The sequence below is a fragment of the Haliotis asinina genome, chromosome 7 (genome assembly GCF_037392515.1).
Source record: "Haliotis asinina isolate JCU_RB_2024 chromosome 7, JCU_Hal_asi_v2, whole genome shotgun sequence".
Classification (NCBI taxonomy): Eukaryota; Metazoa; Mollusca; class Gastropoda; order Lepetellida; family Haliotidae; genus Haliotis; species Haliotis asinina.
The window spans coordinates 4,345,176-4,368,583 of record NC_090286.1 but is presented as its reverse complement, the minus strand read 5'-3'; the positions used below and the strand labels follow the sequence as shown (position 1 = coordinate 4,368,583).

The following is a 23,408-nucleotide window of genomic DNA, read 5'->3' as shown; positions in this document are numbered from 1 at the left end:
ATATGTTTAGGTTTAAGGCTAATAAAGACTGATGTAATTTAGATCACACACTGGGAAGGACGGCCGTGTTGTGTTTCAAAGCATCTCTACTTTATTGTTACCCGCTCGTCGGAACAGCAACAGAAGCAGCTTGTCCGTATGATTGCAACGGACCATACCAGGTTTAAGCGAATGTCTCAGTCTGTTTCCATTCCAAATTGTGCAAAATGTGAATGAAGTCGATTATATTAATGTAGTATAGATACTTGTTTTTCTGGAATGAATAAAATGACGAAATCGCAAACGTAGGGTTGCGTTACCTGCAAATGAAACAAGATTGAAGCTTATCAGTATCTTGCATTCGGAATCGCTTTTTTACGATCGGATCTAAAGGAGTGCTACTGGGCAGAACCAGCCATAAATAAACGCTCACTTCTTGATGCAAATTATGTGGGTTTTAGGTGCAACAGGTGGGCTGGACATGTTTATCGTTTTAAGGCGAACACCCGGTGTCATATTTCCAGTGCTTTACCGCTATATCGCCATTAAATGTGGTGACTGCCTAATCCGATTTCGTTAGGTAGCATTCTGGCAGCTCCACACATCAACCACCAGACGGACCTTTGAAACTTTGCTGGAATATGGCTAAAGACGGCGTAAAACCATACTCACTCCAGAGGATGTTTTCTTAGTGGTTGGAAAGAGTAACGCCAAGAATAAAGTATCGTTCTCAGCAACATATTTATTATGTAATTCTGAAAGATCAATGTTCGTTTCAGCACTGTCTGTGCACACAAATGTTTGCTCGTGTTAGGTCGTGATTGTTGTCTGGGAGAATTTGATGTAAGAAGTCATTTAAACATCATTTGGACGAACCGGGATTCTAACCCACAACCGTGGTTTCCGACTTGCCTACACACGACAACACCGCACAGACATTCAAGTGTAAGTGAGGCCTTCGCTCCTCTTGTTCGACACATTTAAGTGTTTGTTTGTTGTTTAACTCAGAAACGCTATTCCTGAATAGTATGTCGCCTGTAAGTAATCGAGAGTGGACCAGACAATCCAGTGACTGACGTCACGAGCATCGATATAAGCAAGTGGGATAAGGTGACATGCATCAGCCAAGTCTTTGAGTTTGATCATCCAACCCCGCCGGTTGCCTCTAACGACAGGCATGGAATGCAAAAGACCAATCCGCAGCCTGTCACAGTCACTGAACCATCTTAATTTCCCTAAACCCTAGCCCTCCCTGCAACGATAAAGCCCTAAATGAAGCAAGCCTAGATTTCCACCAATTCTGATCGCTGCTAAGAATATTGAATCCGCTTTACTGAACAGCTCTTTAAGTCTTCAGAAAGATGATCACAAAGACAACGTTGGTGATTCGTGAAGACGATGAGAGAGTTTGATTGTTGAGTGAGAAGCTCTGTGATAAGGCACTCCATGTCGTTGTTCTTGTACGGAGACACCGATGAATGAAATAATTTGTGTTTACTGAAGCTTTTAAAACGTTTTCTCACATGCCGTTATAATGTAGGCAGGAGTTACTCAATGGTTACTAATCAAAACCCCAGTTGACAAGCCTTGGATCATAACGAATCCAACTAACAACAAGCGACCAACTCTGAGGTGTGACGATATGTGTCATCAGTCACACGTTGATAATATTGAAAGGCACATGTCTGAAACACCATGAATATATTGCACGTCAGCGAGACATTTTTCGCTCTGTGGCATTCTGTGACGTTTTTGAAGTCACCGTCATTTAACTGGGGGTCATATTCGACCAGCAGTCCGCTTTGCAAGAAGCCAAGTTTCATTCTGCAACATTCAGTGATATTCTGGGACTTTCTTTCACTTTCTCAGGCTTTTCCCGTCCACAATGTTGGCAGAGACATAATATACTCATTAGGAACATTAATTTGGTTCACATTTCAATTGTCTATTGACCATTCGGTGACGTTCCGTGAAGTTCTTCGGAGTGTTTTCAACGAGCGTTGACTATTAGCTAGAGACACTCTGAGCTCATCTGTAGAATTAGCCATGTTGTCATTCAGCGACGTTCTCCAGAGTGTTTTTAACAAGCGATGACTATTCGTTAAAGGCTTTCTGAGCCCACTGGTGCAATTAGCCTTACTGCAATGTGACATTTTGTGTCGTGTTGTGACGCTTATGACGTCTTTTGACGTTACCACAGTCAGTAGCGAGAGGCCGTCTTCACGTGTCACCACTTTAGTGCATACAGCAACATGGCAGTCATTGTGTGATATGTTGTGACATCATCTGATACCCACATGAATAAATTAGGTAGAGGCACTTTAGACACATGGGGCACATTAGGCACATTTGTAATTAGATATCCGGTTTGGTCCACATTGCCATAGGACATGGTACATTCTGTGAAGATCCACTCGATCCACAGCAGCGTGTTGCCGACCCACTGTCAACCGCTGTACATATAGTATCCGAGCCGCTGTTTTTATGGACAAATTTGTAGGTATAGCTATTCCGGTTCCTGTTTCGCGGACTCCTACAACAAGGGCAAAGCAGCGTGGATCTGAACGCCTGTCTGAACTTGAGGGACATGATGCTGTACAGGATAGGGTTGATGGTGGAGCTGATGTAGTAGAAGACACCGGAGACGTGGTAGAGACGTTCATGCACGAGCAGGAGTTGCTGTGTCCAGCGTTCTACGTACATGACGAGGAGGCGTTGGGAGTGGAAGGGTGCCCAGCAGACGAAGAAGGCCACGACTACTGTCACTGGAACAAGAACATTGGTGGTGAGGGGAAGAACATACACATATGTGTGCCTCCGTGCGTTCCTGTTGTTGTCTTATCTCAATTATGCGAAACGGTAGGGTAAAAGCAAATATCATCTTCTACCATCTTTTAGCACGGATCGGGAACTGAACTGAAGCTCCCGCTTTCGCAAAGATAAAGAACTTCAAAGGAATGGAAAAGTATTATGAATTTTTAAAAAATAATAGTGATAAATATTTATAATTGTCATATGTGTGCTTATAAGCAACCACAACTTCGTAAGTGAGATCTTACCCCACTTTATGCAATATCCCAGTGGTATGAGACAAGAAGTAGAATTTTACCCACACGCATTAACAACTTTTCGGTCATATTCAGACGTATTAACGCTTGTTGGCATACTAAAACCAACTGCAAGTTATACAGGATGTGGATTCGATCTTGATCCCACAGGATGTGACTATATACGTTTGGTCTTACAGAATGTGAATAAACGCTTTGTCTCACAGAATGCGGATAAAGGTTTGGCTTTAAAGAATGTGAATAAACACAGAATGGGAGTAAAATCTTGATCTTGCAGAATGCTGATAAAGGTTTGCAGAATGTGAGTAAAAGTTTGGCCTCACAGAATATGAATAAAAGCTCGGTCTTACAGACCCACTGATGTGTCTTACCAAGCATCTTGAGGACCGACTGTCTGGCCCTGCTCTGCTGCTGTATCCGAATCTCGGCTCCAGAAGGCTGACTCTCCGTCGAGGAATCAGACCCACTTCGATTAAGTCCAGACCTCCGGATAGCGATAGCGATCAGGAAGTACAAGATGGACAACACCGTCATTGGGAACACAAAGAACAGAAACGTTGACAACTGGAAGTAGATTCTGGCTTCTTCTTCATCCATCGTGTTGCACTGGGCAGACTCCTCTATCCTCAGCATGGAACCCTTCTGGTATCTGTACACAATTCCAAACTGTAATGATATTGGTATAGAACATATAGCTGATATTACCCATATGGCAGATATCACTCTTACAGCCCTTGGCAGGTTGGAGTTGCTTGGCATCCACATCGGATGACATATAGCCACGTATCGCTCAACGGTGAAGGCCGTGATGGTCAATATGGACGCGTATGTTGACGCCTCCGCGGCAAAGAAGCGGAACCTACAGAAAGTCTCACCGAAGATGTACGGGTATTCCGACCAGAAGGAGTATGTTTCTTGGGGAAGCCCCAGAACTAGAAGCAAGAGGTCTGATACAGCGAGGTTAAACAGGTAATAGTTGGTGGCAGTGTGCATGTATTTATTGCGGGCGATGACAATGCAGGTGCACACGTTTCCCCCTATACCCGTTACAAAAATGAGGGAGTATACCACAGTCATTGGGATTACCGTGCTCAGAGCGCGCCGCTTGGGACCGATCAGGAGGTCAAGGTCAACCGAGGCCATGGTTATGTTCTTGAAATCGGATGAACCTAAGGTCACATTCTTGCTGTCTGTCGCATTGAAAGCTTCCACTAACATTTTTGCAACTCGTCGTCTCCTACGGTATATATCAGATGGGTGAACACGGCTTGCTGGCTGTTAGATCATCGGTTGTCTCCCATTCTCCACATCCCGGGTAAATTGCTGAAATTAATTTCTGAAATATATGACAAAAAGACATGAAGTAAAAGTTTCACAACAACACAGATGGATTGTGCCAACCTTCTTAATCTGTTGCTTCGAATACAGGTGAAAAATGTAATCACACGGTGACATTCATAAGAGAACCATACGAAACATGTTAAAACCAATGTTAGACAGACATGCACAATTATTATAGATTTAACATAAGCAAGTTCATTTATGATCTATTGTCAAATCCGATCTGAAAAGAACCACTCTTGATATATCCCTGACGTTCGACACCTGTGCAGTTTATCCTCAAGATGCGGTCAATATATATTATACGTGATGTTTTTTACATCTTAAAACGTCAATCCGTCCAAGGTCAAATCGTGATCTTCAAGCCATTTCTTTCTTTTGTACAATGTCAATCACATTAATCATTTATAATATGTCGTACTTGTAACGCCTTTTTATTTAACCTGCCTTTCATCCTTCGTGAACCTGAAGCGTGCTGTCATTGTAGGCGTGTTTTTATTAGGTTGAGGGGATGTAATTAGGACACTTGTGAATGTGTCGATGGTAATGTCTCTTTTGACGTGCATTGCCGTCCTATATGCTAGAGACTTTTACGTACTTACTCCATCGTATTCACTCAAAAGACTCCATCAATCAATTATCAGCTGTTTGCGTGTGGCATGTCATTTCCTCTCTTTTGAAAATTATAAAAATATATGTAACAGTTTTTCGGGCCATAACCGCAATGAAATGACATAAGGACATTTAAAAGACAATATCATAAATGCTTTATAATTTATCAATGCCGTTTGCACGTTAATTAAACACTAATGACATCCCAATGACGAATTAATGTTGCTTTGGGCGCCAAACTGGTTATGTAACGTCGTCAGTGAGGACATACTGACAAGGATGTTTTTTTTTCAAAATTGTTTGAAAATGTGTCTTTTTTCAACAGGGGATTATGTGTATAAACTCATGATAAAACCTTGAAAATGTATACGGGGCAGATGTTGCAGATAAAAATGATGATGATTGGTAAAAGCCATACCGAATTTTTAAAGAGAGTCATTCTGTGGTTTTGTGTTAGGTTTCTTATGTTGTGAGCGCTTGTTGGAGAGACACAGAACACAATGTTTGACGGTAATTATTAAACACGTAATCATGAAGTTCATTCTATTTATGGCGACCATTTCAAATTTTTATTGATATGCAGTAATATTCCAGATCTGTACCATCGATGGTTAACCAGACCATCCGTTAGATTTTAAGGTAGTGTCAAATCTGACACGACCTTATAAATGCATATCATAATTTGACGGATCCGCTTACGTGGATGGTACTTTCATTGGACGCTTGATCAAATAGATTGCCGAAACACTTTTATCATTAAACATGAAACATACGCGAAAATTGATTTCAAATTTTCCATGAATATTTCGCAAATGGATTGTAAGGTACCAGTGGTCACGTGGTGTAAAACCTCACTCACCCACTCACTTAAAATGCCACAGATGACAGAAAAATGATTGCAAGCATTTCAAACACTTCTGTGAGTTACACACTCCAAATCCTCTTTAAAGAACAGGTTCCATTAACAAACTTTAACAAGTACCTTATTCTGAAACAGCGTTGAAAGGCACACGACTCATTATCCATGTGTAAATTCCGGAAGCTGGAGAACAGCCTCCCCAAATCCACCCCTCCCCTCCTCCTACCCCTAACACCTCGTTAGTTACACACTGGATCCCTCCTATCCCCCCAACTCCAACCCCTTCGTTCCAGCCCACGGCGGTGTTACTGTCTGCAGGAAACAATCTTCAGGTATATCCACCTTCACAAAAGAGCACTGTCCGCTTCACCTGGCTCAACAGTGGTACCCTTATGAATGCATAGCGGTAAAAATAAGGCAAAACGGCACTAATCACACACAGAGGAACTGTGCTTCAGAACTGTGAGTCAGAAACAGAGAAACAGTGAGAATGACGAGTCAAAAGCACCTCTAGTCTCTGCGAGTGTCTGCTTCAACGCAAAAGAAAGGCACATGTCTCCATACAGATATAGCTCTTCTAGGCTACCATACATATAGACCCTTAATGGCGTTACCCATGGTGTTTGTGCTGGAATACTGATAAAAGAATGTTATATCTACATATGGCATATTCGAAGAAAGTTAGCACACTTTTGAAAATGGTTTTGCAACTGTCGTAGAATTGATGTTTAGATCTAATACGTAGCTTTTCTTTTGGTAAGACTTAAAACTGGTAAACAGAGAGCGGTTTGAAATATGATAACTGGATTGACAAAAATTGTACAAACATTATCGGTACGTTACATGGCTGGAAACATTCAACCAAAATCTGCAAAGTCTAACTTCTAACTTCCTCACCCCCAAAGTCTCTACACAAACATATCCGAATACACCACGTCACCGTCGAATATCCGTTTGTTTGTTTTCTATTTTACCACATCAAAAGTGGGTGTATATCTTCTGGCTTTTTATTTGGGTTTTAATGCAAAAGTAGAAAATGTTTTTGTCTGATATCACTCCTATGGCGACAGTCTGTCAGAAGGTTTCGTTAACATGAATTGGCCCAGAAAGAACATTTACCGACCAATCAAAAGGAAGTAACAGTATGCATGTCTTTTTTAGAAGTATCGTTAATGTACGCAACCGTCTGATTCGAAATTTATCACTGACCAAAGAGCGACCGAGAAAAAAGATGAATCTGCCCGTGTTATTCATTGGTTTCACATTAATTTCAGACTCGCTGTGCGCATGCGCAGAACGTGTAAAAATATCCACTGTTCAATTCCGCTGACTTTTTCCCAAAAGCCCCACGCTGATTGAATGATCAGAAAGCTGCCCCGATGCGACCGCTGATGAACGTTTTTTTTCAGATCCTGACTTGGAGAGGTTTCAAATCGTAGTAAAAGGTATAATTCTGTTAAGATTGTGAAAATGCAATGATTATTCTGCAAATTAATGCGTGCTATATCTGTGATATCTTTATATGCTTGGCTCAAGTGTATCTTCCGTTATCAAGTCTGCGGTTTTGATGACAGTCACAAGTTATTTCTTGAATGCAAATTCTGCAAAGACCTCATCAGAATCGCAATGCATTAAGGTTGCTAATTTAATTCCCCCAAATATTGTGTTCAGGGGTTGGATATTTATTTTGCAATCGGCGATTCAATGTTGAGCAGACACAACAAAACAAGAGGAAAGGGAAACCGATTAGGAAAATAACATGTTTTAGAATGTTTTTTCTATAGAATCAAATTAACATGAAACACCCATGGACTCATAGAATGGACAAAATACCCTTTTGAAATTTAGAAAAATAACCCACTTTACATATTTATTTAAATATTTACTCAACAGTGAGGTCGTGAATCAGAATAAAGCGCGCACAATTCCCGCATGGCGTACAAATTAGATGTTTGTTTGTTTGTTGCGAGCTTAGTCACACACTATGCTTGTTTACCCGTGCTCTTAAAAACAATTTTATTTCTCCGTAAATAGCGGTTTTCGTAACACCAATGTCCTCGCGCCGTGGATATGCTGCTAACAGACATGGCGAAAACGAAGTTGCCAGACAAATTATTGTTAATGGAAACACTCATCTCTTTGGAGACGTTATCTAACACAATGCAACAACGGGTGTCCGTGGAGAAGATTATAGCCTGTGTCTCACCGGTAGCACCCACCACTGACACAATTTGTTGGTTGTCTAGCGGTACACGACAGGAATCCTGCCTTGTCGACACAAATCTCTATACCCCTATTTTGATGTTGAAACAACGCCTAAACAGAAACCACCCTTTACGCCGAGTGAGTGAATTCAGTTTTATGCCGTAGTCAGCAGTATTCCAGCCATATGGCGACGGTCTGTAAATAATAAATAATCGAGTCTGACCAGACAATCCAGTGATGAACAACATGAGCATCGACTTGTGTCAAACCAAGTCAGAGAGCCTCAAAACTCGATCCAGTTAGTCGCCTCAGGCGACAAGCATAGTCGTCTTTATGGCAAACATGGGTTGCTGAAGGCATATTCTATCCCGGATCTTCACGGGTATTCTTACGCTGAGCCATTAGAAACGTTTTGCTGGTAAATTTAATGCTAACCGTCAATTGAAGGGACAAGAAAGACCAGAATAACTACAGCGCGGTATATAACGGTTGTCAGGTGTGAGGTATGTGATGTATGGCATGGACACTAAGGAGTTTGGAGAAATGAGGATGCCGTGACGACAGAACGACATCTCAGCGGCAGGATCAGCAGCAACAGTAGGGTCTGCTTTTTAATATACACAAAAATGCATACTCAAGATAAGGTGCGTCTGAACCGAAGGATTCGCGTGATGTAAATGATTGAGTATGGTTTTACGCCACTCTTGGCAATATTTCAGTAATACCGAGAGAGGCCACCAGAGATGGGCGTCAAACATTGTACCAATGTGCTGAATCGCAGGCTACCGCTTTTGGATTTCCTAAACTCATGATGAAACAATGTGTTTCTGGCGACTGAAAAAGAGAGAGAAAACTTTGGATAATCAAGTACAGTGGAAGCTGCCAAAACCGGCATCTGTCTAATCCAGCAAGTTGTCAACACCGACATAAAACCCAAGTCCCTTCTGTGGCTTGTATATTTATCATCAGCTCTGCAATCCGGTACATCCGGATAATTTCGTCAGTCACAGTGAGTGCCGGATTAGACAGCTCCCAGTGTATATCTATTGTACTATTTCCATTACATCGTATCCATTCATGATTCATCATTAAGGGATGGCGGTATTCTGCCACTTGCCCTTCTAAGCACGGCATGTGTGATCAGCTATTTGAGTGCAAGTAGTGGACTACTTGATGTTCATCAGGAAACATTCATGCCATAGACAACTCTGCCGTTTGTCTTGGTGATGCTGTAGGGGTCGTTAGCTTATCAGAGCTCTAAACACTGACACAAATTAAGACGTCTAGACCAGAGCTTGAAATAGTGGCACCAGACTGCCTGTTTATGAGTAGACGTATATTAGAGAAATTAGGGAATGTTCGTGGGATGGGTGAATACACATTGAACAACAAGCTCATCAGACGAGCCCATGGCTTTGTTGTACAAATAAACAGTCGTGTTACAAGTAGCTTATTGCTAAAATTTAATAGTTATTAGTCTTATTACTATTATGACTAATAGTTACGGAAAGCTATCACTATGATCATAATATTAAAGTCAATGTTTATTTTGTTGATGTTCTCTACTTGTGTACAGAAATAAATGCTATGTTTGAATTCAAATACTCCGTTGGTAATGCTCTTTGAAGTACAGCTGCATCGAGTTTTATGTGTAGTGCATTGAGAAGAACACCATCCGTGCGGAGGTTGGTTGAAGAGAAACAGAAGGTTCTCTGTTTGCAGCTCACTCCCCGCCCTCAAAACCGCCATTGTGTGATATTGCACCAAAATGTAATAAAAAAAACAACAAGAAATGAAGACTATGTCTTGAACTGATAGAAGATGTGCCTGTACAACACCTTGATGCCAGCACATCCACGTTGTCTCTAGTCAAATGAAGGCACCGCTCAATCCTTTCTCTACTGTTGTAGTCAACCTTGTGGTTTTAACTCGGATTTCCATCCTTGGTTCGACCCAAAATATGTTAACGGAGTCAAGGAAAATTACAGTTGTAGAACTATCGACGCAAACACACATTGTCCTTTTCATGAAACCGATGAAAGCATTTCTGTTACACATTTGATGAACGAACAGATGATAAGATACGAAACTCGTGCTACAGGCGTCTACTGCAGAGGTTGTCCTTTGTTGTCACGGGTTGACCCCATTCGTAAATACCTGTCTCTTTCCGTGACCTGCAAGAAGACTCATACCGTTTTCGTACGCCATTATTGCCAAGAATCGTTTCAAACCAATCAAATCGCGCGTTTTAAAACACATGTCAAAACATGAAAATGGCGGGACCGTTGAACTTTGAAACTTCTCTCAACTACACCAAACACAATTTTAACATAAACTTTGAGCTACAGGATGAGCAACTTTCAACACTGAAACACATAATTGCAAAGGGAATGACCATATTGCTGTTTTGCCCACGAGATGTAAGATTTTCCAAGAGCCATGTTTGGAAATTCAGAGCTATTTTTCCTTGATAATAGTACCATTTTCATCTCCTTGCCCGTTTGCGCTTAGACAGGACCCAGTCGTAACATGACCACGAGAACGGGACGAGACGCCATTCGGGTTGCCGGAATGACACAGGTAGTTACGATTGGGGTTGACCCAAGATCCGAGCACTTTGATTGGACAATCATGGTTATGTCACTATCATATGACTTCATTCATTCTCTCGTTATGGTTTGGTCACATTGGCGACGAATTCCATTATTTTAATGTAAAGCATTGACTTTTACCAGTGAATATTTCTTTAAATGACTAAACATGTCAAAATACATGGAACTTATTAGGAATAATAAAATACATGTCTTGATAAAACTGTCAAGATTTCTGAATGTTGTGTTTGCCATCTTGTTGTAATATCCGATTAACTGTGTGTAAAATGTAACTGATGTACCGCCGTTGGTGGTTCTCTTAAGAAATTGGAAGATGGACAAGTATCGCTGTTTCTGATAGGAAATGCACACTATGTAATGATGCAGTGGGCGACGAATACCACTTCCTTTTAATATGCTCATGTCTAGCAACGCTAAGAAATAAATATCTGCCTACGTACTTCTGTAATAATCCTTCATTAGATAAATTCATCTCAATAATGAAATCACATTATAAACCACTCACTTTGAAATTAGCTAAATATATCAAGGAAGGTTTATGTCTGTACAAATGAGACTGCCATGTGCAAAATTGTAATTCTCTTTTTATTGTTGACTTGCACAAACCATACTGTACATATTGTAAATCATCTGTATGTTCTCTGTGTCACTACATGTGATTTATGAGAATAAACTTCTTCTTCTTCTTCTTCTTCTTCTTCTTCTTCTTCTTCTTAAGTAATGAAGTGCATCACAACACGGATACCTGGGAAGATCCGGGTCAGCATGGTCTTCCGTAACCCAATTACTGTTTGTCGTATGAGGCGACTAACGGAATCGGGTGGTCAGGTTCTTTGACTTGGCTGACACATGCCATCGTATCCTAGTTGCTTAGATTGATGCTCATGATGACAATCACTGGTCGTGACCGCGTGTAATGGGGGCAAGAACCCTGATCTGATCAGCATAACCATGGGCTCCTTTCATGAAGCAACTTTACTAAAGTTAACCTTTTGCCCCATTCTTTAAAACTGCACTAAGGTTACCTTAGTGACTTACGATCACCTTAGTGCTTTGGTAAAGGAAGATATGTCTGACTGCGCCAGTCCCAACCTCTTTATTGCATTTATTTTATCTGTGTAACGATTTGTTGAGTGTTTATTTATATTTAAGGATGTAATGCTTGTATTGTTTTAATTGTGACATTGCACTGATTCAAGGAATCATCGGGAACCACTGACATCGAATGCATGGTACCTTTTAAATCAGAACAACATGGCTCACGATAATGGTGATCCTATGAGTCATAAATACATGTATTGGTCAAGACATGTCAATTGATCATCTGAAGAAAGGACTCCGGCATGTACAATTCAAATTGCCTTTCTGACCATCGAAATAACGGGGTCATTCCTTCCACTAATTGGCTATCAGTTACCGTAAGGTGAAGCGAAGTCAGTTTCTCAAACATGCCTCGCTGTCAGAGGCATAACCCATGCTACTAGTGCAATGTGGAAAGTCGACTCAGTTTCTTTAAAATATTCCTTTGTTATTGCAGGTAACGGCAGGTAGACGTCTCTCAGCACCGTATGATTAATATGAAATTGGTCTTTGAAAACAGAATTGGCTGGTAAGGCCAACGATGTGTGTCCACGAAATATAACTAAACTAAACTAACATAAAACACAACTCCCTTCCATTGCACTATGTGTTTTAAACAATCTCCGTTATTTGTATATCAGGGATATCTGCCCCCCCCCCCCCCCCCCTCCCAAAAAAAAAAAAAAAATTATATTACCCTGTGTTTTCTGTACACATAAATCTTTGTGTAAACATGTTTTCACTAAGGGTGGCACCTTCCTTCTGAATGTTTCTTCACGTTATAACCAATCATTACGTTATAAGTATGGATCCCGATACATCTCATTTCGTCTCGTTGGTTACATATATCATTTAATTTCTGTGCAAAAGTGTGGTAAACCAGGAATTCCATAATTATGTCCCCCAAACGTCCATCTCAGATTCATCCGGAAGCTGTAACTATGATCAAAGAGGGTGTGAAGAATGTGCTCACATTACTGAGCCGTTAGATTCTGAGCTAAGGAGAATGGTCAAACACTGATGATAGGTTGCTGGCAACAGAACCATTCACAAATGGAAGAATGAGAGAGTGGACGAGAAGAAGAATTAGTGAGTGTAGATTGTTTTGTGGCGTAACATCATACCTGGGTACAGAAAATGGAAACCACACATTACACGTCTCACCTGAATAGCGAACGCTTTCAGCGTTTCACTTATACGACTGAGTGAGTGAGTTAACTTTATACCGCCTTTAGCAAGATTCCATCAATAAAAGGGCGGGGGACACCAGAAATGGGACTCACACTGTACCCATGTCGACAATCGGGTCTTCCGCGTGAAGAGCGAACGCTTTAAACACTAGGGTAGCCCACCGACCTGCTCACCTGTACCAAAATATCCAGAACCATTCATCTGTACCAAAATATCCAGAACCATTCATCTGCACCAAAATATCCAGAACCATTCACCTGTACCAAAATATCCAGAACCATTCATCTGTACCAAAATATCCAGAACCATTCACCTGTACCAAAATATCCAGAACCATTTATCTGTACCAAAATATCCAGAACCATTCACCTGTACCAAAATATCCAGAACCATTAACCTGTGTCATAATATCCAGAACCATTCGCCTGTACCGTAATATCCAGAACCATTCACCCGTACCATAATATCCAGAACCATTCACATGCATAATAATATCTAGAGCCATTCACATGCAATGGTATTTCTGTTAGATTGTAGCTCTTCCATTCCTTCTTATCGCGTCTGTCATAAAGGAATATCAAACATCCACGTATATTATATTTTATTTCGAGCTGTTTTACGTTGTTTACACAGCGGCAGTGATACACTAAATGGGTTACACATTCCAGTCTCTACGAGTCTAGTGAGAAACACATCAGCTGTATGCGGTACAAACAGTTAAAGACTCATCCAGCGGAAATCACGATAACATCTTGAACCCGAGAAAAAATATATAACACTTAAAATATCTGCGTGAGTGTTTACAGAATTTGAAAGTACTTTGATGTTATGTGAATTATGAGATGGTGATATTCTTTTATGACAAACGGGGCAGGTGATAGCTTCAATTTCAACGCTATACTGATATATGCCGTGTAAACGTGAGTGATGAGATCTCGGACTCATTAGAAAGGTTTATCACTACGGAATCCTTGAAGGGACATAACTAAAACGTAATCCTGTTTCATCTCTGCGTCGTTACAGCACGTGGTCGTGGCTTGATAGATGAATGCCATGTGAGTGAGTAAAAATCAGCCATATCGATACTATAACAATACACAGTTTTTTATAAACAGTAACGCCACCGTGTTATCACAGATGGAATGTTGAAACTAGCATATAAGCATTAAACATTTATGTAGACAATACAATATCCGAACCGGGCTGTAGGTCATCAACAGCTGAAGGTAGCTGGAACCAAGATATGTTTTCGGAGTTAGGCATTGTTTTAAGTAAGGCCAAGATTTAACAGTCTTTGGTCTTGTAGTGAAATGCAAATATGATGTTATAAAGAATGTGTAATTGTTTAACAGATCTGGAAAAATAGATGCATCATCTCTGTGAATCTAACGGCACCGTATTAATCTGACGCATGTGGAGTTGTTTTTTACCGTTTTAAATAACATTTCGTCTTGTTTAATGTTACAGATAATGTGACACTTTTTGACAATGATGACAATATAATATGTTTTCGATGTGTATTGTTTTTATCGAATGTTCATTCAGTTGATACCAAAATCACGCGCAATCGAGGGAGTGAATTTAATATAATTTTACGCCGCTATTTTCAATATTCCCACAATATCACGGCAGGGGACACCAGAAAAGGGGTTCACACATTGTGCCAAACCCGGGTCCTCGGACGCTTTATCCACTAGTTTACCCCACCGTACTCGCACAATAGAAATAATTATTGTATATGTACTGACAGATAAAAGAAACCTTACACTGTTCCCCTATGTCCCATGTCGCGTTACCTTTCGCGGACGTGGCGCTTGTAACATGACCGCTGTCTCATTTCACTCACCATCACACTTCGGTGTAATGATTCATGTTAACGTCATGAGCAAAACATTTTTACGTGAAAGATCTAGTATCAAGTCGCCCCATAATTCGCTATTGTGCCAGTATCCGGATCGCATTTGTTCGGAACCCAAAGGGGTATTGATCGTCAAATTTGGTTTTTCGGAACCAAGGCCATTTTGTTGGGTTTCAAAAAAATAACACACATGTCAGATTTTATCAGTGATATGATTGAAGTACGACTCAGTGTTCCGCAAGCCTCACCTCTGAAATCTGCCACGTCTTTAATAGAGATACAAATATGCTTCCTAAACTCCGTTAATTAGCTGAGGATCTTTCAGTCTAAGAGTTCTGTTCTTCGGTATCAATCGTCCAAGACAAGCTGTTATAGAAAGATGGACATATTTGTAACCCTACTCTGTGGCGGTCAAAGATCATGACCTAAAACCCATCCGTTCTGTGATATATAGTCGGTAGATGCTCTTTGCTAATCCGTCTCAGTATATGGTGATTGGGCATGACGTTATCTACAAGCCGTTATCTACAAGTTCGAGAAGATATTGTTCTCAATATACATTCCTGGGATATTGTTCTCAATATACATTCCTGGGATACATTCGTCAGAAAATACACTACAAGCTTTGAGAGAGAACGATTTTTTTCTTTAAAATAATTCACTTAAGTTTTCAACACGAGACTAAACTTTTCGACACTTTCTTCAGACATTCTATTTGACAAAACAGTAGCAAATTAAAATACTCAGGGGTACTCATTTATCAATTGTGGTAAATCGACTTCCTCTGCAAATTTGTCTTTCTCAAATATTGCATTTCCTAGGAACCTCAACGAAGAAGTTTCTGTCTGGTACTGCGAATGATGAAACATATACCTTCCCTTAAATAGCAGTACATTCAGTTGATTAATGACAGGAACTTGATTTGGTATCTTTTGAAAGCAATACAAAATACCATCGTTTGTAAATGAGAAACGTAATGAAATATATACTCTAAGTATTTGTGCTTAGCGTTCAGTATTTGTTTGTGCATCTGCGCAGGCACGCGCACACCAGTAGCAATATTGAATTAATGCACAGTCTCAGAATGCATGGAGTGATTCAGTTTGTTGTCATCAACAACATCAAACTGAGAATGAAGACTGAAGACATTTTCTCATACACCTATCACACACATACACGCGCACGTGTGTTTGTATGTGCGTGTGCGCGTGTGCGCGTGTGCGCGCGTGTGTAGGCATTCAATTATGTCTCTATACACTACATCACATCTCGCAGTGTAATAGACAGTGGCAATACAATCTGAAAATGCACGATGTCATCTTTTGTAAGAATAGTGTTGAACAATAATTAACTGAAAACATACTCACTTTGATCAGCCCGAGATTATTGTCCGAGGTTATGACAGGTCACACAGACAGTGCCAGTTGATCAGCTCTAACTGTTCACGGAGATAACCGAACGTGCCAACCAAGTCAGCCGGAACACAAACAAGTGGTAGTGCATACTGACATGCACTTACGTGATGTTTGTTTCTGAGCCGCTCAGAACCTGCTCGACTCATTGAAGCAGTGGGAGGCGTGTTTTTATCTGATCACCTGAGTTTCATCTCGGATGTGTAAGAAGTAAAACTCGACTTCCGGTGTTAATTGTCACTGACAGGCGGCACAGGCGACCTGACGTCAACCTCAACGTCAGATATATCTCTGTCTTGACAACTGTCCAGCATTAAATGAAATTTACGCTTTTGGCACGAACGTGTGCAATAAAGGGAAACTATAATAACTTTTATGTATTTTCGCTGTTAGCCTTAGAAACTATATAGCATACGAACGCTCATGGACTTTGTTATGGGGTTTTGTAAATGAATAATTACTTCTTTTGACATGTAAAAGTATGCAAAAATCTTGTTTCTACACACTATAGTGTGGTATGGTTTATATGTTCATTATATTTTCACGAAGGCGTGTGATTGTACTTCATTATTCTGTTGATGTGTTGATAAGTCCAAAGGAGCAGACAGAGAATACACTTGATAACCGCCTGCCATTGTAAATACTAACTTCCGAGGGGTACAAAAATAACAACATGTGCTCTTTTGAATATTGTCAAACATGTGTTAAATCAAGGGAGTGTGGTTATGTTTACTCACGTTTTGACATTTTGCACATTAAATTAGTCAAAACATTTGCATAAGAAGAAATGTTGAAGGAAGCCCAATCCCGTAAATAAACGGAAAATAAACTGAATAATGCCTTTACTCTATCGACACTTTTACTGAACCCTCTTTAGGTGCAAGAGGCCAAGGTCCATCTTTTAATCCATCATTTATGCAAGGACAGTTAGGGTTATGCGTCCGCTCGTCACGACGAAGACCAAGGTTCGATTCTCCACATGAGTACGATGAGTGTAGCCCATTTGTGGGGTCCCTCGAAGTGATATTGCTGGAACATTGTTAACATCGTAGTAAAACCATATTCACTCACTCACTCATTTACAAGTACTTGATCCGCTTGGAGAACTATATCGTTGGAATAATGTGGAGCACAATCTTTCCATGTAAACAACAACAACAACAACAACAAAAACCAACAACAACAAAAAACCAAGTCCATTTGCATGCCACATGTTTTGGTCAGTAAATCAAAACTAAAAAACCCCAACATTCTTATGATCTGAAGAACTATCTACTGAACCAGACCAGATCCATTGCATCATTGCAACGATGTTCACAGCCACGTATTTAGGACAACTGTCAATTATGCAATGATGGCACCAGGTGTTTAAAAGTGTAAATATATATTGTCAAATCCAATTATATTCTGAATAAAAAGCCAAATGAAATGGCTTATGACTAGAATAATGCAAAAAATTTCATATTTTATGTATATTTCAATGTTTTGGCATACTTTCTGATGTCATGGACTGCACTTTTCTACAATTTTCTAATTAACAGGAGACAACAACGTGAGCATCTAAGTAGGTATGAAGAATGTATATGTCGCTACACGACTACAGACGCATAGCCTTGTTATGTTGCAACTGTAAAATATATATTATGGAACCATGTTTAGACAAGCAGCCAATCAGAGGGAACTCGTTATTGACAAAGACAACACCAGTTAAAGCCCGCTAATGCCCCAATTTGTATCCAGGGCCTGTGTAGATACATGGAGATCTTGAAGATTCCTCCTCAACCAGACATGTTGAACATGTTCAATGAAAGTTGGAACTTTTATAAAAGCCATATATAAAAAGAAGATCATTATGATCAAAGACCGTCCACATGTAAGATAAACATCATGAGTTTGGTTACGAGATGACTTATCTGAATAATTTATTAATAATGGCTATCTAACCTCAAAATAGTACAAATCTGAACCGAATTAAAACATGTAAACTGAGCAAAAACTCATTACAAATTATCAGGAACAATTTATCTAATTTCTGTCAGTGTCGTCGTTCGCATTACTACCCACGTCTTTATTGGTAGAGTGGCAATTATCCTCAGTGAAGAGTCTGGCACTGCGTGGAACTTGGTGTTTGGCTACATGTTGGCACTTCAAGAAATCAGTTTGTCGGACACCAAATTCCGAGCAGCTGAGGCTGATGACCATCATTGCGTATCTATTTTTCAAAGTTTAACCAGAACTTGGGCTCTTAATCTTTTCACGTTCGCAACCCTAATCGTGCACTTACAATGGCGATGGCAGCCACTTCTGCACGTTGCCAAGCAACTAAGACAATCTGCATGTTACATTTTCCCTCCGTGTAAAAATGCAGTGGTAAGTTTATCAACCTCATCAGTCAAAACATCAGGCCAATTGCTGTTAAAGTGTCGGGTATGGAAACAATGAGGACGCTGAGTGGAGCAGAATTGGCTGCATAGTTTGAAACAATTTACGCTGATGTAAGATTCTTTGTTGGGTAATTAGACTTTTCATGAAAAATCTAAAAATAGTGCGTTTGTGCGTAACTACGGTATCATGCTATTGTTTGCAATATTTAGTCAACATCATGACGGAGGCGCAGAAATGGTCTTCGGACATGACAAGTAAAGAAACATGCTTGCTATAAAATGTGCCTGTCGTAATAAAATGCTTGTCGTAAAAGGCGACTAACAGGATCGGGTGGTCAGGCTCGCTGACTTGGTTGGTACATATCAGTTCCCAGTGCGCACATTGATGCTCAGGTTGTTGATCACTGAATTGTCTGGTCCAGACTCGAGCTTTTACAGACCGCCGCCATATAGCTGGAATATTGCTGAGGGCGGCGTAAAACTCAACTCACTCAGTCACTCAGTCACGAAAAAGCTAGCAAACGTAATATGTCAGTGAGTGAGGATGGTTTTCTACAATCTTTACCAATATTTCAACACGGCCGAGAACATTAGAAACGGCTTCACACATCGTACCAATGTGTGGGAATCAAACCCAAGTCTTCGTCGTGACGGGCAAACGCTTTAACCACTAGGCTACCCCACCGCCCTAAAAGCAAAAATAATAATAAAAGGGACGATGACATGTGCCAAGGTCACTGAACCTCCTATTACTACGTGTACAAATTAATGGATTGTTGATGTGTTAAATAGTAAATAGATCATAACTATTTGCCAATTTCATATTTTGTAGAATAAAGTTATATTCTATATGTTTTGATATTATCAGCGATCCTTTTGACCTTTCACGGAAAGAAAATTCATAATCTTTTTGATATATGACGAGTGTCACATTTACTGGGTTTATGTGTTATAGTTTTACGGCATGTGTTCATGACAGGTGTCACTGCATGGACAGGATGCATTTACCTTCCAAGTAACACCTGCTGTCATCTCTATTTCAATGTTATTCATGAATTCATGATCGTTTTATAGTCACAGTTGTACAATGGAATCTGCTCTTAGCAATATTTCTTGTGGCTGCGGAAATACTTCTTTGACTGGCATTCTGGAAGTTGGGCAGATGAAGGATGAGGACTATTTTATGGATGTACAGCTACTTTAATTTATATTTGCATCATTTCGGCATTGATTCTAATGTTGTTGTCACACACACACACACACACACACACGCACGCGAGGTAGATGGGTAATTTTGGGGTTACACACACACACACGCACGCGAGGTAGATGGGTAATTTTGGGGTTACACACACACACACACACACACACGAGGTAGAAAACGATTCATGGCCTCGTAGGAGTAATCTGCATTAACTGTTACACTTTCATGCTGATTTAAAACAACATATTCAGGTACTGAGACTTACATCGTTAACTAACGGCTGAAAGTGTATTACACTATAAAAGATCATTCAAAGGTCAAACGTTTTGATCCTTACAGAGTTTCAATTATGATACAAACATGCCCTGATGGGTAATGTGTTTGCACACACACACACACACACACACACACACACACACACACACACACACACACACACACACACACACACACACACACACACACACACACACACACACACACACACACACACACACACACACACACACACACACACATACATGAGGTGCTTGGACAACAGACGAGGGATGAGGCGAAAATGAGTTGTTTCTACAATACATAGGTAGACAGAAGCCAACAGAAGATGGAGATGGTTGTATAAACAAGGGAAGTTGATTGTCAGCCAGTAGGGAGTGGTGTACATAGGTGTTATGTTATGTTGATAATGTACTGTTAGGAAGCCAGTGGAGTTGTGATGGACACAAGGGTAAATTTACAATAGCTGGGCAGGGTTACATGAAAATTAACTGAGCAAGTGGTGATAGGCCTTGGTGATGAAATATCCTTCATTTCTGTTTATGGGTGGGCTGACCTTCTTTATATGGAAAGCTTCAAGTAGATTTCGGGTTTTGAACTGTGCCTTGTTCCTCTCAATGAGCTTGGTGGTGTTCCATCTGATGTTGTGGTTTGGATTGACTTTAAGATGGTCAGCTATGGCGGATTTCTCACTGCAACGTCAAGACCAGTCACTATTAGGATCACAGAACACCAGGCCTCAGTGAGTCTTCATTTCTCAGTCACATGCAAGAATCAGTATTATAGAGACCCCCTCCAGCACGATATCTACATCGCTTAAGCTAAAATGAATACGAAAATAACAAACTGTGAAACCTGTCACAAAATATACTGAGATCAATATCGTTAGCACTTTTCCTCTTCGTTTGATAACTTCTGAATCATGTGATCTCGAGTTGATGGCTATTTCAGTGACTGTTCTCAAAAGTGGGTTGTTGTGTCTGGGCGGGGTATTACTGTTGGGATGCCTGGGTTGTCCTTAGCCCGCTTGAGTGAGATGTATCATGTTAGGACAGAACAAATGGTGTGTCGTCCCAGCTGAGGTGGAATAAGTAGAAAGGCCTTTTACTAACCTGGTCTAACTTCTCACATTTTGCCGACGGTACGTGCTATTAAATGGCTGGTCTATATCTGACTTGAAACATAGGGTTTGATCTTGATAGCATTTCAAACTGTAACCTCGATATGATGACATCAAGGCGTTGCTTAATTGTGTGGGGAATAGGTTCAAACGATTCAACGAAACGTGGTTCAGTATCAGTGGGTATTGAACACCCATGGTCAAACAGGAGACAATCGAGAGAAATTTGAGTATTTTGTGTCTGGCTAGCGTCATATGCAAACACGACGCAAGTGAGGTGCTAATCCCAATCGTCTTGGTTCTCATTGACGAACATGCACAATACATGAATTGGGTCTTTTACAAGCTCTAGCTTTCTGGGTGATGACTGCGTGTTTTTAGTGCGTTCATCCCCAAAATAGAATATACCGTATAAACATGACAAGGAATAGCCGCCAATAATACCTTGGGGACCCCATAAACATAAATATACTTGGAGTGAAATGGCTACGAGGGGCGTTTATTAAAATTTCCCGTAACACACATCTGTTTTTCCTATGTTGCTGAAGCCTCATGAGAGTAATGACGCATATGTCTATGGGCCATGTGGTGGTTTTCAGCAGTGAACTATGATCGAACGCTATTTCTCTGACAATCGTTATATTGAAGCAAGGTGTGACAGTTCAGCCAGCTGAGTACCGAGCAGTAATCAAGTTTTAATACTTGGAAGGTCGCACGCCAAACAATAAAATGGAACCTTTCTGGGAGGATGCCCAATCGTATGGCGTAGTTAAACACTGGCATCGACAGTTTAAATGTGTTCGGAAATTTGTGGGAAGGACGTCATTCAGCCATTGATGAAGACACTGACCTTCACGTGGAGACTGTCATTTTAGAAGGTCGCCGTTGTACTGTTTGCCAGTTAGCCAGTGATGATGGTTGCATAAAACGGTAGGAGAAGTGTGTAACTGTTGTTTTGTCGCTATGCAGAAAAAGGAGCTATACGCTGTGCCAAGTCCACTGGAAGTGGGTCAGGGAAAATCTTAAATGAACGCCCCTCGTGACTCTGTAGCGTCCAGCGAGGAAAAAGGGAAGACCACTCACCTCCCAGAAAATGCCCACAAAGGTACTCAGTGATGACCTGCTTTTTAGAAGGGCAATGGTCCTATGAAATCAACTTGAACGGGGTTAAATAATGCCCCCTTGAGCTGAAACAACTTCTGGTTAATGGTGGTGCCCATATCAGTGACATTTTACTATTTAATCTCCTATTTAGTGTTATAATATCATGATATGTGTATATACACTGTGTGATTAGTCGGAGGATAGTTAGGAGAGGATAGAACATAGGATAGTTATAATAATAATTTAATTTTTCGGCTTTTCAGTATATTTTGAATACGTGGTATTCAATATTTTCCAGAAAATGCATAAAGTTTGAAACTGATCATTCGATATGTTGAATAAGCATACTATTTTACTTCTCTTTTGTACCTAGTGTTCCAGATTTTAACACATCTGACCTGATCTTGTGTTGACCTCATCCGATCCGAGTGCAGCTCTTGCCCACAAGCAGATGATGTAATAATTTACAAAGACACCCGTTTGTCATTAGAAATTACAACCAATTCGTTATTCCGATTTGTGATTATTCTCATGACGGCGTCAGTGTTTAGAAAGCAGCGTGACACAGCACATTAGCAATGAGAGACGGAGCACAGTAGCCACGAGTGACGGCCATGAGAGACGACAATTACGTGATTAAATATATTAGCTATGAGAGACGGAGAGTTCAGGTACAGCCAAAGAATAAAAACGAGGCATGGCAACATGATCAAGGTCAGGCCAGGTTCGAAATATATATATACTGTAGACCCCTCACTCACTGGCTTTGCGACCACTGACGGACCAGCTAAGCTTGGGGTACTTGGGCACCAATACTACGGCAATACGATTACATACATATAAAATATACAAGATTTTAGAGACTATTTTACTTTAATGATGACATAGCAAAAATCCCTAACACAATATAATTTAATTGAATGAACAGTTTGCAAAAATTATTTTTATCATTTTGTTGTATGTATACTCATGAAAAAAATATTTCATAATGTATAATAGTACACATCCAATCTTCTCTGCAGTTTCATCAAGTATGAAACCGTGTCTGTGTAGGCGAGTACATTAAGTCTGCCTGCAGGCAAATCATCCTTAAAAATGTCTAT

The 23,408-nt window shown here is 40.4% G+C and overlaps 1 protein-coding gene across 2 annotated transcripts; it reads right to left on the bottom strand.

Moving 5' to 3' along the window:
• Nucleotides 1-701: 701 nt before the first annotated feature.
• On the bottom strand, nucleotides 702-16,345 carry LOC137291119 (pyrokinin-1 receptor-like). 2 transcript variants are annotated; one of them, XM_067822400.1, is made up of 3 exons: nucleotides 16,173-16,345; nucleotides 3,419-4,383; nucleotides 702-2,744 (listed from the first exon to the last, which is right to left on the bottom strand). In XM_067822400.1, exons 2-3 carry the CDS (start codon nucleotides 4,263-4,265, stop codon nucleotides 2,335-2,337), a joined length of 1,257 nt encoding a protein of 418 aa, XP_067678501.1. In that variant the 5' UTR covers nucleotides 4,266-4,383; nucleotides 16,173-16,345; the 3' UTR covers nucleotides 702-2,334. The 2 variants fall into 2 exon arrangements, with proteins under 2 accessions (XP_067678501.1, XP_067678502.1); XM_067822401.1 differs by having other exon boundaries at nucleotides 3,419-4,370.
• Between the last annotated feature and the right edge of the window lie 7,063 nt (nucleotides 16,346-23,408).

Coding starts and splice junctions, on each gene's coding strand:
- LOC137291119 (XM_067822400.1), bottom strand. CDS start 4,265: ATGTTAGTGGAAGCTTTCAATGCGACAGACAGCAAGAATGTGACCTTA. Junction 2,745..3,418: donor GTCGGTCCTCAAGATGCTTG/GTAAGACACATC, acceptor TTCTTGTTCCAG/TGACAGTAGTCGTGGCCTTC.